The following is a 16,267-nucleotide window of genomic DNA, read 5'->3' on the forward strand; positions in this document are numbered from 1 at the left end:
CCTTTGTCAAATCCCACTGAAGCGGGACATACTCATTCGGTCCATTATTTCGCACCTGCACAGGATAAGCCATCCCTAGTTCTGCTCCTTCCTTTAAATCTTCCCGCTGCATTTGTGCCCGTTGCTCCCTTGGGTCAAAGGATGGTGCAGCGGGAATGGAGGAAAACAATGGAGAGAAGCTTGGAAACGGGGGAGTCGGCAAGGGAGATGGCAAGATGCCTTCCTCCGTTTTGTCTTCCAAGACTATTAAGTTGTCTTGCGGGGGCGACTTAGCGGGCTCTGGACTCGGCTCCGCTGTCGTTGCCTGAGCAACAGCAGTTTGCACTCTCTTTTCTGCTTGCCACAATCTCAAAGTTTCAGTTTTTACTTTATATGCATCATATTTGATCCCCCTCTTTGCTAATAATTTAATGAATAGCTTTACAATTGCCTCCTCTTCTGCAGAGAGGTTAGCTCCCATGATTAATTCCCAGCTGCTCACCTGTCCTCCAGGTGATGTCCCGGGCTTGAAGCCGCAGTCCTGGTGCAAGCTTGATTCGTTCAGCTGGGTTCCCTCCGGAGCTGGGTGCCGCGCTGAAAAACCCCTTATAACAACAGGGTCACCATTGAAGGGAATGAAACACAGACTCCATTATTTTGGGAGAAATGGAGACATTTATTGTTCTTTTTCTTCTCATTATATATTTTTGCCTTGTTCACGCACTGAGCATACATGTTTATGATTGGCTGTTGACCCCGATCGTGCTTACTTCTGATTGGTTATTGATGCTCTCATCCAGTTTCTCCTTATCATTTCTACTCCCTCATTCTTACTCGATTACGTTTTTCATTTCTTGCCTCTGAGTGCAGTTTCTTTTCCTGCACCTGTGTTTTGACCTTTTCCTGACCTTATTTTACTGCTGTATCAACTAGGTTCATATAGGTCTCTGTTGAATCCCCCACAGATGGCACCACACAGCTTGGTGTCGTCAGCAAACTTGCTGAGGGTGCACTCTATCCCACTGTCCATGTCGTCGACAAAGATGTTGAACAGGGCCGGGCCGAACACAGACCCCTGAGGGACGCCACTCGTGACCGGTCTCCACTTGGACATTGAGCCGTTGACCACCACTCTCTGAGTGCGGCCATCCAGCCAACTCCTTACCCGCCGAGTGGTCCGTCCATCAAACCCATGCCTCTCTAGTTTAGAGAGAAGGATGTTGTATGGGACAGTGTCAAAAGCTTTGCACAAGTCCAGGTAGATGATGTCTGTTGCTCGTCCCTTATCCACCGATGCCGTCACCCCGTCATAGAAGTCCACCGAATTGGTCAGGCACAATCTGCCCTTGGTGAAGCCATGTTGGCTGTCACCAACCACCTCCTTGCTCTCCATGTGCCTTAGCATGGTTTCCAGGAGAATCTGCTCCATGACCTTGCCAGGCACAGAGGTGAGGCTGACCAGCCTGTAGTTGCCTGGGTCCTCCTTGTTCCCCTTTTTAAAAATTGGGGTTATGTTCCCTCTCTTCCAGTCATTGGGGACCTCACCAGACTGCCACGATTTCTCAAATATGATGGCCAGTGGCTTGGCAACTTCATCTGCCAGTTCCCTCAGCACCCGTGGATGGTTCTCATCAGGTCCCGTGGACTTGTGCACCTTTAGGTTCCTCAGCTGATCCCGAACCTGCTCTTCAAGTAGAGTGGGCAGTTCTTCATCTTCTCAGTTCCCACTTGTGCCTTCCACAACTTGGGTGGTGAGACAAGAGTCCTTATCGGTGAAGACTGAGGCAAAAAAGTCATCGAGTACCTCAGCCTTCTCCATGTCCTGAGTAACCAGGACACCGGTTTCCTTCCAGAGGGGGCCTACATTCTCCTTGGACTTTCTTTTGTCCCCTACATACCTATAGAAGCTTTTCTTGTTGCTTTTTATATCCCTGGCCAGATTCAATTCCATCAGGGCTTTCTTCACCTGATCCCTGGCCACTCGCACAGCCTCTTTGTAATCCTCCCAGGCTACCTGTCTCTGCTTCAACCCTCTATAGATTTTCCTCTTCACTTTCAGTTGGCCCAGGAGCTCCTTGCTCATCCACGTGGGCCTCCTGACCTTTTTGTCCGACTTGTTCTTCATCGGGATGCACCTCTGTTGAGCTTGGAGGAGGTGCTCCTTGAATATAGACCAACTTTCCTGGGCCCCTCTTCCCTCCAGGGCTGCCTCCCATGGCACTTTGCCCATCAGGTCCCTGAAGAGGCTGGCCGAAGTCTGCCTTCTTGAAGTCTAGGGCTGAGGGCTTGCCGTGTAGTTTCCTCGCTGCCCCGTGGATCTTGAACTCCACCGTGTCGTGGTCGCTGCAGCCAAGGCTGTCCTTCAGCTTCACATCCCCCACCAGTTCCTCCCTGTTGGTGAGCACAAGGTCCAGCATGGTACCCCTCCTTGTTGGCTCCTCTATCGCCTGCAGGAGGAAGTTATCATCCACACAATGTAGGCATTTTCTCTTCAACTGCAAATGTTAGGTATCAGAGTGCTGTCAGTATCCCTTGCCCATAGAGCAAGTAGACCTGTCCTGAATCTATACCGCGGCTCTCATTAGCAAACTACTCTATGCAATCCATTTCACAGCAGCCAAGTTCACTGATCACTTCTTGGAGAGAATTTTAGAACACCTAGCATCGCAGGGGTTATCTGCCAAGTGACATCTCTGAATGTAGTGATTGTAAATATTTCTAGCTTTCTATAATAAATTAATAAGAAAGCTGCTTTCTCTCTTACATGTTCATGCCGAGATCAAACACAAGCTGACCTTTATCTCTCTAAGCCTCATCTTTTCTTCAGTTGCAAAACTGGCTTACTGTTTACCTACTTCAGAATAATAACAGTGAGACACAATTCATTAGTGTCTGTAAATTGCTTGGAGGTGCTAGGATGAGAGGAACTACAGAGGTGAGCAGAGTATATTTTTAATTAGAATTATATGACAAGTGTCACTAAGAGAGTTTTCTGGAAACAGTTTAATTCACCACAGGCTTTCTAGAGCAACAGTCCTGGGAATCTGATACAAAACAGTGATGGTAGATGCTTCTTCACAAACTCTCAGGAATATGCCCCTTACAAAATTTGCTTTCAGGAATACATCTCTCTTCTAAAACTTGGGATTTCTCTTGATCAGAAAATTCAAATATAGTCTATTTGACAAACATCTCACAGATATAAAGTAGTTGGGTTTTCATAGTCATAACTCTCTGAAGTGTTCAACCCACATCTCATAAAAGTACAAAACCATACTCTTGCTAATTTAACCCTAGAGAGATATGTTGATATTTAGCCAAATTTTAGGTAGCCACCTGCCTGATGCAGAGTTTCAAGTTAGGATCCTGGAGGCCTATTTTCCTGCACTTCAATGGCTCTAGCCAGGCTCCATTATGCAAAGCTACCATTTCCAGAAAGGAGTGACTGCAAGAAAGAACTGAATGGGAAGGGCAGCTGAGTTTTCAAGAATTCAAAATTAAATTCGTGGCACATTTTGTTTGACTGCATTCAATCCTGAGGTGCTTAAAAAAAAAAAGAACATTAGAATTGCTGGTGCAGACCTGAAGGATCTGTTGCTTTTGGCTGACATACAGGCTGCTGTTTCACCTCTGTTTCATGCATGCTAGGTCTGCTCCCAACCTCTGCAACAAGGAAACAGAGGCAAAGGATGAATTAGGGCAATGACCGGTTAAACTGGTTAGCAGTAGTAAGTGGGTCTCTTATGGCAGATATGTGTATCTAATGGGCCACAGAGTTTATTTCAGATCATAGAAATACTGCATGCACCAACTCGCTATCACCTCTCAGAGCAAATGTCAGCTCTACTGCATGTACTCAGTATAGCTATATGGAGAGTGGACACAAAATGTCATAGGGGCTTTCGGGTACAAAAACTTTACAGGAAATCTCTAAAAGAGAAATAATCCTTTTTTTCTCCTTCTAAAAAAAAACCAGCTTTAATGTTAAAAACAGCTGGAAGTTTTAACCAGAGACATATGGTTTCTGGAAGCACTGCTTTATAGAAAAATGTATACCTTATCCAACTATCTCCTTTCTAAGCAATCCTACTTCTTGTCAGCTGACCAGCCAGCTATAAAAATAATGGGGTACTGTAGATTTACTGGTGTATGTAAAAACTGAGGCTGCAGGTAATTCTACATCTCTGCCAACTGTTCCGTGAATCCTGACAAGTAAAAGCCTGCCAGAGCAGCTGCTTGATAAATGGAGTAACCAAAGACTTCAGCCACACTCATAGCAGCAGTTCACCACTGTATTCCTTTCTGACACTCCTCCTTGTCAGCTGTTTGGAAAAGCTATTTCTTAAATCAGAGGGACACGTTCTTTACTTCCTTACTGTATCCGCCCTCCCCCCCACACCCCGAGAGATGGCAATCTGAGGCTTTGCTGAAGATATATGAAGTTACTCTTCAAGATACAGTGAGATTCCACTTCATTTTCTTATAAATCTTAGAGAGTTAGAAAATAAACTGTTCAGTTATTAGACCTTAGAAGCTTCAAGACAGCACACCAATATAATAATTTAATGAGCATTCCTAGTGACAACTCTTGTGCTCAGAGTAAATTATGCAATAGCAAACTACTTTTCAAAGACTTGAAGCTAAGAATTTTTATAGACTGAATGGTTTGTTTGCCTAATACATTCATCAGGCACAGCCACCTGATTAAATTACTGGATATTGTAGAACCTTTCAGTTCCTTGTCTGTAGACATAAGCTTATGCATCACTAACCATATTTACAGGTACACACAGGTATTTCACATATAAGTGTTTTATTTAGTGGCGGGGGGAGGGGGCTACGGTGGCAGCTTCTGTAAGAAGCTGCTAGAAGTTGCTCCCCTTTGTTTAGTGGACTCAGTCGGGACTAGGGCGGACCCACTGCTGGCCAGGGCTGAGCCAACTGGTGGCAGAATGTTCCGCGATAATGCCTGTGTGATAATGTATTTAAGAAGGGGAAAAAAAAAAAAAAAAAGAAGATGTGAAGAAGCTGAAGTGGGGACAAAGGGAGAGGTGCGAGCCTTGTGGGCCTTGCAGCCCTCACCCTCTGGCCTCCTGCTGGGCGGCCATCTGGACCTGACTCGGGCCAGCCTGGCTGCAAGAAATGGAGAGAAGAGGAGACGAGATGGATGATGTGAAGAGAACCTGAGAGGCATCTGCCTGCCTGTTGTGAAGAATTTCTTGCCAGAGGAACAGCTACAGACGCCAAGGTCAGTGAACAAGGAGGGGAAGGAGTAATGCTGCTCCTGGCCAGAGTTCCCCTGCAGCCTGTGGTGATAACCATGGTGAAGCAGGTTGTCCCCCTGCAGTCCATGGAGGTCCACGGAGGAGCAGAGATCCACCTGCAGCCCGTGGAGGACCCCACATTGGGGGAGGTGGATGCCTGAAGGAGGCCATTGACATGGCCATCTCTCACCCCTGTGCAAATGAGGACAGCAGGGCAGGTAGTTTACAGATGACTTGGTAAAACTACCTTTAAACTCAGCTGAGTATAAGTGGGAAAAGTGGACAAGATGTTTGCTGTCAAAGCCTGGAAATCCCTCTTTTCTATGCAGAGTCTACTAAAGTCAATGGGAAGGATTCCAATGACTACAGATATGACACCTGATTTCGACCTTGGTGATGGATTCCATATAAAGATATATAAACCACTAGCCCTAGATACGTTTAGCATCTCTATCTGTTGATTAAGTTTTCATTCATTTTCAATCATTTCACTAAATTCTATCTACTGGTTTAGTCAGTGACCCTTTCATCAGAGATTTATTTACAAACAAACTCCAAGAAGTTTGGCAGACGTTGCTCTTACAGAGATTGTTTTAATGGAACAAGCAAGCAAAGTGGGGGGAGGAAATATCTGTCTGAGAGGTTTTAGTCTACACTTTATAGTTTATTGTTGTATACTATTTTACAGACAAGCAAGCTCTGATTCTAGCCATAACAAGGCTTTTATGTTCTAAGAATGGGATTTCCTAAAGGCGTTCGATACTATTCCCTTTGATGTAAGTCAACTAAAACATCAGTATGTCCCACTGAAGTGTATGAACATACATCAGGGGAGATAAGAGAAACTACAAGGGAGGAGATGAAAGTATGTGTTTCAGAGAAAGGATAATGGGAGAGAAGGAGAGAAATAGACAGGCATACAAAACTGACTCTGAGGAGGGTTGTAAACCCTTCTCCTTTTTTTTTCACAGCTGATATGTCTTGAGAACCTCCACCTGCTGCTTTGCATCTTGTGAGCACCCACCAGTCTGTCAGTGTCTCTTTCTTTGCTGGCAGCTTCGTTATAGCTGGAGATCCTAGCCTGCAATTTATCATCAAGGATCAAACCAGGAAAAAAGGAAAAAAAAGAGACTTGAAACATAAAGAGTTATAGGAAAATGGGAGACCTATTCCTATGTTCATAGATCTTGAATGCCAGAAAAGTCTATCAGCCATTTAGCCTGACCTTCTGCATAGCAAAGGACATAGAAGTGCACACTAATTCCCATGCAGTCAAGCCTCAGAACTTGTGTTTAACTAAAGCATATCTACCAGAAAGTCTTGAAAGGACCCAAGGAATGAAGAATCCCACAGACAATGCAGTCATAGAATCATAGAATCGCAGAATACCAGGTTGGAAGGGACCTCAAGGATCATCTGGTCCAACCACTCTTGGCAAAAGCACAGTCTAGACAAGATGGCCCAGCACTCTGTCCAGCCAAATCTTAAAAGTATCTAATGCTGGGGAATCCTCCACTTCCCTGGGGAGATTATTTCAATGGCTCATTGTTCTCATTGTAAAAAATTTTCCTCTTGTGTCCAATCGGAATCTCCCCAGGAGTAACTTGTACCCATTACCCCATATCTTTTCCATATGTCTCCTTGTAAAAAGGGAGTCTCCATCTTCTTTGTAGCCACCCTCTAAATACTGGAACATGCTGATAAGGTCTCCCTTAAGCCTTCTTTTCTCAAGGCTGAACAAACCTGGTTCTTTCATCCTTTTCTCATATGGCAGATTTCCAAGTCCTTTAATCATCTTTGTGACCCTTCTCTGGACCCTCTCCAGCCTATCCACATCCTTTTTGTATAGTGGGGACCAAAACTGAACACAATATTACAAGTGTGGCCTGGCAAGTGCTGAGTAGAGTGAAATAATGACTTCTATATCTCTGCTGGTGATGCCCTTGTTGACGCAATCCTATGGCTTTTCTTTGACGCAGCAGCACACTATTCACTCCTATTGAACTTGTTGTCCACCAGGTCCCTTTCCAAAGAGCTGCTCCCCAGCTGGGTAGATCTCAGCCTGGGCTGCATTCCTGGGTTCTGTTTTCCCAGGTGCAAAACCTTACATTTGTCCTTGTTGAACTTCATAAGGTTCTTGTTAGCCCACTCTTCCAGCCGATCCAGGTTTTCCTGCAGGGTGGCTCAGTTGTGTCCCTTCCTTTTTATGGACAAATGCCTGATAGATTTAAGATGAGGAAATGGTGAGATCTGAATAGAGCTAAAAAACAAGAACACAGAACAAAGAGTGAGAAGGGCATTTTGTTTGCCAAAGTTGCACTTCTACGTTCTGCACAGATGGCTGAAAATGATCTGAGACCTTAGAAAACTGAATCAATTAAAGAAACGTGTTCAGATTTAATTATATGTAATTGCACAAGGCACACAAAGGGTGAAACTAAGCCACAAGCCTCAGTTTACTGAATGAATATATGTGACAGAAGCACATTAAAAAATTAACCTTTGTTAAGTTTTATTAAGTTTATGAAGTTAGGAAAATTCATGTCATGAGCTACAAAGTGACAGACTATTAGAAATCTCTGGGACCTGTGCAGCTCATTTTCTACATGTTTCTGAAAAAATCCTTCTCTGATTCAGTTGGCAGCTGTGAATAAATAGTCACGTGCACATGTATGTTAGATATCTTTTAATCATCCTCTTCAAAAGTTTGACAGAATAACACTACTGTCATGTCAACCAAGGATATATTCAAGTCAAAGATGCCACATCATGCAAGGGCTGTGTGTGCAGACATAGAGAGACTGAAAAATAAATGATACTTAGGAAAAAACCTAAATAATTGCCACTTTTCTACTTAACTAGTTGCATTGAACTTCTGAACAAATTTGATTTTGTACTGAGTCTGGCTGAGATGGAGTTACCTTTCTCCACAGCAGTCTGTGTGGTGCTGTGTTTCGGATTTGTACCTAAAACAGTGTTGATGTGTTTTGGCTGTTGCTGAGCAGTGCTTGCACAGTGTCAAAGCTTTCTCTCTTTCACACTTCTGCCCCAGTCAGTAGGCTAAGGGTAGCAAAGAATCTGGAAAGGGACTCAGCTAGAACACTTGACCATTGGCCAAAGGAATACACCATACCCTGCAATATCATGCTCAGCAGTAAAGCTGGAGTAAAGGAAAAAGAAGGAGTGGGTGCAGCATGGTGTGCTCAAAGCCCCATCCAACCTGACCTTGAACATTTCATTCCCCGAGTCCCTGCCTTGAGATTCAGGGACTCAAGATTTGGGAAGAGCAATTGCCGGTGAAAACTGACACAAAAAAAAAAAGATGTTGAGTACCTCAGCCTTCTCCATTGTCCATTGTCACCATATCCCTTGTCTCATTTATTGTGGGGGTACAAACAATTTATTTTGTCTTCCTTTTCTGACTAACATGCTTGTTTTCAGATGTTCAAACATTTCTGTTAAGATACAAGTACCAATAATTTTACCTAAACATGCCCCTGGTTGGAAAATGTACTTAATTCTTAGACTCAACAATTAATTCCAATAGAAACTGAGAATGAATGCTCAAAACCAGCAACATAACTCACATGTGAGACGTGCTGTCGTGTAGGCTCTGCCATCTTGCAAAGTTCTTTTCATTGACATACTTCATATTTTTCCAGTCCATCAGTCTAGCAAATGTTTCCTCCCCTTTGGTTTATGAGAGTCATGTTTTCATGTTGCTTGGGGATGGATCAGCACCGTCCATAGACGCTGTACTGCCTTCTCATGACTTTCAGCATGTCAGCAGGCACATGCACTGAAAGTGGCCTTTGATGAGGACGTTTTTCTGGAATGCTTTTCCTTCCCTAACTATAAGATTAAATATAAAAATATAATACGAATTTTTACAAATGGTACTCTGGCTTTTATGACAGAGTGAATAATTTTCTCAAATAAGTATTAATTTAATTATAAGTCTTTCAGGCTGTGACACGGATTTCAGTTTAAAGCCATGCATAAAGCTAGACTATGCAGACATACAACTTCTACTTGAAATATCTCTACTTGCCAATTCTCTACACTTTCTCTTTTAAAGGAAGAATAATCTTCCTTTAAAAAATTAGAGATACTTCCATGCAGAAGATGAAAAGCTTGCAAACAAAGAAGCATTCTTGCAGAGGTTTTCAAAATCCTGGATGAGTTTGTAATCAAGGTACCCAAAAGCAATATCAACAGTGCCATCAGTTGCCTCAGAATAAGATATGTCTGCTAAGGAGTTCTCATTTTACAGCCTTGTAGACAGACAGCTTTTGGGAAGCAATTCAAGCCTGACAGTGAAGAGACACAAGGCAGTTTTTAAAAATAAAAAGTAAAGGAGAATTACACACACACCCTTGAAAATAGACTTGAACACAACATAGGTATTGGAGAGATTTTACTCAAATTCCTAATTTGCCTGAGTTTATGGCAGAATCATTGAAGTTATAAGACACAATAACATTAAAATGAAATATTTTACTTCTTTAATGGCAAGCTTTAGCTCATACAGATTTTCTGTCTTGTAAAGTGCAAAAAGCCAAACAGATTAAATTCATGGCTTATGAAAGGTAGTTCATTCAACAAATTAAATTATTTTATTCAGCAAAGAACAAGGAGTACAATAGCAATAAACATGCTTTTAATTCTTTAGCAATAGCCAATTTTGCAGAAAAAAAAATCAAAAGTGTCAACTGTCTAATAAATTTGGTTTGAAAGAACATTCTCCGTAAAAAGTTTATTCCTATCCTTCCAGTTTTCATAAAAATGCACTTAATTCAGTCTGACTTAATCATGTGAAAATCTATTAGGCAATGTACAAAAATATTTCCCTCTATTTATTAGTATTGTTAGTTATAATGATCATGGAGTGGTGCTTCTACCACAACTTAACAGCCTTGCTGAGTATTATTTTTGTAAGACGTTTTATTAATTCAACCAAACAAGAAACCACAGTTGTACTGGAACACTAAGACCATAATTGGGCACCCAAGGTTTTTCAGAAGAATTAAAAGAGCACTGCAGCTTTTTTAATTTATGTGTAAGAAAAACAAATGATATTGAACTCTTAGTTGTCTTTACTTCTGTTTGGTATCGTCCTTTGTGAATGCTGTGGTTGATAATCCATTTTCCGGTAACCCTTTCATCTGATTTTTTGCCACCATAATATAATTTACAGCCTCAAACTATATAGTCAAAGTAGGAAAGTAAAAATTATATTTCTTCATTCCAAAATCATCTATATTATTAATCACAGTCCTTGTTTAATAATAAGTATCAATTACATAGTTTGCTGAGGGTGACCAAATATCCATTAGTAGAGCCTAATGGATATTTGTAACATTTCTAAACATGTTTTGAATCATCCACTGTAAATAGAGCACTGTAGCTCTTGCTAAGAATCCATTTCTTTTTCAGTCATAAAATTTCACATAGGTCATTACCACCACATTATTAGTTCATTATAAAAATTAATTGCTCCTCAAAGGAAAAAAAAAATTAGACTTCTTCTGCATGAATGTTTTATCAAAATGCGTATTTCCCTAAAAAAAAAAAAAACATATGTAAACTGGAAAGCTGCAAAAATAAAAAAAAAAATCAACATCATTGTTTCAGGTTCTGATGATGTTTTCGTCTAAAAGTTGGTGAACATGTTTTTCCAATATTATTGAAATTATCAGTGGAAATAAAAAATCTTCTTCAAGAATATAAATTATTCTGGTTAAATTTTACAAGTCAAACTTATTTGATTTCCATCACATGCTGTAGAAACTTTTCACCATGGCTTCCTTGGAAATACTTTAACTCTTGCTTAAGTGAGAAGGAACTGAATGTCCTTGTAAGTTCTGAAAGGTGTCTGAGCAGTGCATATTTCTAGTAAATATGACTCCTTTCTTTTATGAAGTATAAATGAATTTGTTTACAACCTAAGATTGGTTCCCTTTTGCTTGGTGTTTCAGCTGCTACAGAGGTTTCCTTTTCATTTGATGTTGGAAATGGACCCGTGGAAATCATCGTCAAGTCTCCCAATCAGCTCAATGATGACCAGTGGCATCGGGTCAATGCTGAGAGGAATGTCAAGCAGGCCAGCCTGCAGGTAGACCAGTTCCCCCTGGAGGTCCGGAAAGCACCAACAGAAGGACACACGCGGCTGGAATTGTACAGTCAGCTCTATGTTGGTAAGATTCAGAGCAGGTAACCAGGCTTTGCTCTCACATGCTGAAGAGTCTTTGCCTCATTTCTTGCCAGCAGCAGTTAGTTTAATGTGGGAAGTTACGCTCCTGAAGCACTGCATGACAGCAGAGGGAGGAAAAAAAAAAAAAAGACAAAAAAAGAGACGAAGACAGCATGTCCATAATTACAGAAATAAGAAGATCAACTAAGACAAAAGTATTCTGTGCTGGCAACTTGTCGTTTTTGTCTTTCCCCACCTTCAGCTTTTGGCTGAAAGTGCCTGTAGCAGGCAGTAGTGCCAAACTCCTTTTTTTGCCGAGTGTCCCTCTCACACACACACACTTATTCACCACAGAAGTGAAAAATTCAGTATAGCTCTTGCCAGGACTCCATGTGCCTGCAGTGCCCAGCCTAGCCTCAGCAGCACTTTTCAGCCTCTTTAGGTTTGAGTATTGCTCATGCTTTTGCGTTCACAGCTGAGGTGTTTTCTCTTTAGTCACATCGGCTGTTTGCTCATTCAATGTAGGAAAGCATCACACAGTGTTACAAAAATGGAACCAAGTTAGTCCAGCTGCTTTCTGAAGCTGCTGGTCTCCACTACATTTTGGACAGGCTATTGCGGCAGCACTTGTGTTTCTCTGACTGTTACCCCAAAGCTGCAAAGTGCAGACATGCCAAGTGCCATTAGCTGGAATCAGAACTGCACAAAATGTTGAGCAAAGAAGCACCTCTCTGGATACCTATCTGCATATCTGTTAACAGGAGAAGAGGGAAGGAGGGAAGGAAAAAAGATATTATCTCTTTTTTTCCCCATGTTAGTCAGGGTTCAACAGCAGAAATTAATTAAAATTATGTTTAAAGCTTTCACTGCCTTAGTAAACAGCACAGTGACACTGCAAACTGTGTATAATGTGTCACCAGATGCGCAGTCATTATTTACAAGCTCAAATTCTCCTTTACTGTTGACTGTGATTCCAATAAAAGGCAGTTTCAAAATAAGCTGAAATGTGAAGTTTGTTTAAAAGAGGGAGCCTTAACCTTTTAAAAGAAATAGCAAGCCTTTCGCTGAAAACAGGAAAAGATGGATTTTTTTCCCAGCCTGAGTTCTTGTAGTATTGTTAATAATGATTATATTTATTGGTAGTTTTGAATTAGCTGCAACACCAACAATATTTTGGAATACCTACTACCTTTATTGCTGAAAATTGCTCCAAATCTGCAACAGATTTTTCCTTTTTTCTGAATCACATCCATTTCATATAACTTTGTGATTGGAGCATACTTCTCAAAGAACATATTTAAATCCTTACGCAGAGTGAGGCAGATAATCAATCTGAGTTGGAGTGTCCCACATGAACACTCTGAACATCAGGGCTTGGAGAGTAATATCAAACAAGAGGCGTCTGTTTTGGTGCCTCCTGTTCTACTTTCTGTAGAATAAATATCTATTCCTTGGGCAAGCAAGAGAGCCTGAGGGATGATGACCTCATGTCTTACAGGCTAGGACAGTCACCAGGAGGGGAAAGAAGGAAATTAGGTGCATTGGGGTCTTTTTCATCACTCCAGTGTATAAGAGTTGACAAGAATTGAACCACACCAGAACGCCCTCAGCAGAGATCGAGCATTGCCTCCTTGTACCCCAAATCATCCAGTTACCAGCAGTTGATTTGAAGAAGCCCTCTCTCTTTGGTTTGTATTTAGTCCTCTTCTTCACTCAGATAAGTATCAGCCTCTGTGCTCTGTGGTGATGAGCGTTCAGATCTCCTCAGGGACTCTTCAGCACCTGTAGCACTGCAGTAATCAAAGAGACAAGAATATGAGGAGAAAGGATGACAGCCACTCATTGTTATTTGCTTGCATATTTTAGGGTTTGGTGGCTTGGGTTGTTTGTTTTTTTTTTCTAATCCAGCCCCAGGTAAGATTTCCTAGCTGAAATCACATTTTTCAGCAAGTGTCTACTCAGGGGAAAAAGGAGTAGTTCTTATTCACCGCTAAGAGAAGCCGTTTCAATGCAAATTTTCAAATGTAACTCTTCAGTTTGATGTCCTTCACCTTATACTCAGACAACTAAACAATGTACATGATATTGCTTGGAAATGGACATATTTCCTATTGCAACAGAGAATAGGAATTTAAATCTTTTCCTTCTTTCCCCATCGTGACTTTGTAAAGTGTAACACTGCATAACATATTATAGCATTATTATTAGCATCCATCATCACTATTCATATGGAGAGTAAGCCAAGCCACTGTTATCTCTAAAAATCTTGAAGTTTAAAAGATATGAAGTCTCACAGTGGAGGGCTAGAATCTTTACTATCTCATCAGTGTAAAGCAAACTTTATGCTTACTTATGATATGGTCTGAGAGCTTAGGTTTCATTGATTTCAATGTCATAACAACATGGCAATTCCTTGTCTTTAAAAAGAAGTTACTTATTTCCAGCCGTTTTCACAAGCTTAGCAGGATATGTCATATAAAGCAACAACAATAAAATCTGTTCAGTCTCACAATTTTACATTCCCTCTCAGGTGCTGCAGGAGGCCAGCAAGGCTTCCTAGGTTGCATTCGTTCATTAAGGATGAACGGTGTGACACTGGACCTGGAGGAGAGAGCAAAAGTCACTCCAGGGGTGAAGCCTGGCTGCTCTGGCCATTGCACAAGCTATGGGATGTACTGCGCAAATGGTGGTAAATGTGTCGAGAAATACAACGGCTACTCCTGTGACTGCTCCAGAACTGCCTACGATGGACCATTTTGCATTAAAGGTAAATGCTTTAGTGCAGGAGGCAGAGTATGGGAGAAATATCTGCCTGAGAAAAAAACACAACAGAATCAATGCTTCAGCTGTTATTAATTAAACAAGTAAATTTTGTTTAGTACTTCTTCAAACAAGTCAAATTATACATCCAGGACTGAAATGTGATGTTTTAACACCACATGAGAATTAGTACTAATATCTGTTACCTATTTAAAACAAATAACACAACAAAATGCATCAGAAACATCTGTGCTCATAGCAGGTCTGGCAGAGTACATTTCGTAGTGTTGATCTGTTGAACAATGAACTCCTACTTGCACAATGTCATGGTTACTTCTTTAGAAAAAACATGCATTTAAAAAAAAAAAGCTACCTAGTCTTATTCAGAAACATATTTGGAGATACATAAGTGTGAGTTTTGGGTTTAATATCTTACAAATTGGGAGTTTAGCATTTGGATTTAAAATGTTATCCATCCATAACCAGATCAAATCTTTTAGTGGCTCAAACTGGGTTAGAGATTGAAATTGCTAGAGTAAGGAATGTACAGAACTCCCCCATCTATGTCAGTCCTTTGGAAATGCCTAAACTATGCTCTGAATTTTCAAAATCAATGATTTTAAGAGACTGATTTACTATGGAAACACATGCCATCAAGTTTCACTATGCTGTGTTGCTTCAAAGACAAATTATAAAACATGTCCATTACATTCAGGACTGTACGTACAGTAACCCCTGGGAATATGAGTACATTGGTTTCAGTTAATATAGAAATGGTTTGTTGTGAGTTGAAGAATGGTAATGCATGGAACTTTAGTATTTCTGTTTGCTAGCACGGTTACATTACGGGAAACCCATTCAGGCTGGAACTGGTTAAGTCTCTTACAGATCACATATGTTAACTCAAAAGAAAAAAAAAAAAGAAAAATAAAAGAATTATTACTATGCCATATTAAGTGAACTCATTTTTTTTTCTATATTGCCAAAACTCATCATGTGTGTTTTTCTGTTTCTCTTCTGGATAGATAAACTCCAAACTTCTGCCAAAACTAGCTCTAAGCCAAGAGTTTTCTTTTTCCTGGATGTGGAGCTAACAGAATTAAAAATATAATTAAGGGAATAATTGAGAACCTAGCACATACAAACCCTCATTTTGACTGTCATTTTTGACTCATAAAGCACTGTCATAGCAACAGTAGTACTATTATACTCTTAATTCTCCTTATTAGCCCCCAAGTCCTGCCAAAGGCTCCGAGCTCTGACAGTGATACTTTGGGCACGCAGTAAAATTTGCTGCAAGCTACTGCTACTGGGCAGCACCGAGTAGTGCAAAGGCACTCATGCTAGCATGGGGATCTCTGCACCATACGGTATTGTGCCATTTAAACATGACATCAGATCTCTACTTTAAATATCAAACCTATACCAAGCTAAAAATACCTCTCTAAATCCTTAAAACCTTATGTATGAAATCAAGTTAACAATTTCCTATCTATTAATGCTGAAAAGTAATGTTTTCACCTATAATATCCCCAAGTATGATTTATGTGTGGGTGGCTTCATTGGCTTCTCTGTAGAAACAACAGGTATTGAGATAAAGTTAGAGGATAAATGAAACACAAAATAGACTGCTTTTGGAGCATCCTGTGATTAAAATAATTGTAAAACTTCTGTAACAAACAGTGCTGATAATGAGGTTTTAAAAACACTTTATTTTCAGCCTATAAATTTTCCAATTGTAAATTTAACTTGCATCAAGCCTTTTAAATCAAGTAAAACACTGGAACATGTTGTGCATGTTGTCAAACTCTCTAGACTTGTGAAAGAAGAGCATCCTACATTTTCTAATTGCAGCTCCTGGAATCTTGTACCATGTCCTCTTGGTTCACGAGAAAAGACTTGATGTATTTTCTAGATACAAAGGGCAAGCATACAGTACTAATGACATGGGTGAAGCAGCTCTGCATCCTTCCACAGACTCTTTGAATGGTACTTGTCCATCTCCAATTTCTGCCCTGGTTATACCCATTCAATTCCCTTCACTTTGCTGACTGCAGATACATTTCATTGC

The 16,267-nt window shown here is 40.8% G+C and overlaps 1 protein-coding gene across 1 annotated transcript in view; it reads left to right on the plus strand.

The window, feature by feature from the left end:
* Nucleotides 1–16,267, plus strand: part of CNTNAP2 (contactin associated protein 2) — a 1,234,090-nt gene that overhangs the window by 1,129,439 nt on the left and 88,384 nt on the right. Inside the window, exons 17-18 of the mRNA XM_086743072.1 lie at nucleotides 11,222–11,440; nucleotides 13,967–14,203. Of these exons, the coding sequence (XP_086599198.1) occupies nucleotides 11,222–11,440; nucleotides 13,967–14,203 (456 nt within the window). The remainder of the gene's footprint in view (nucleotides 1–11,221; nucleotides 11,441–13,966; nucleotides 14,204–16,267) is intronic.

Source organism: Chlamydotis macqueenii, chromosome 2 (assembly GCF_036417535.1).
Source record: "Chlamydotis macqueenii isolate bChlMac1 chromosome 2, bChlMac1.mat, whole genome shotgun sequence".
Lineage (NCBI taxonomy): Eukaryota > Metazoa > Chordata > Aves > Otidiformes > Otididae > Chlamydotis > Chlamydotis macqueenii.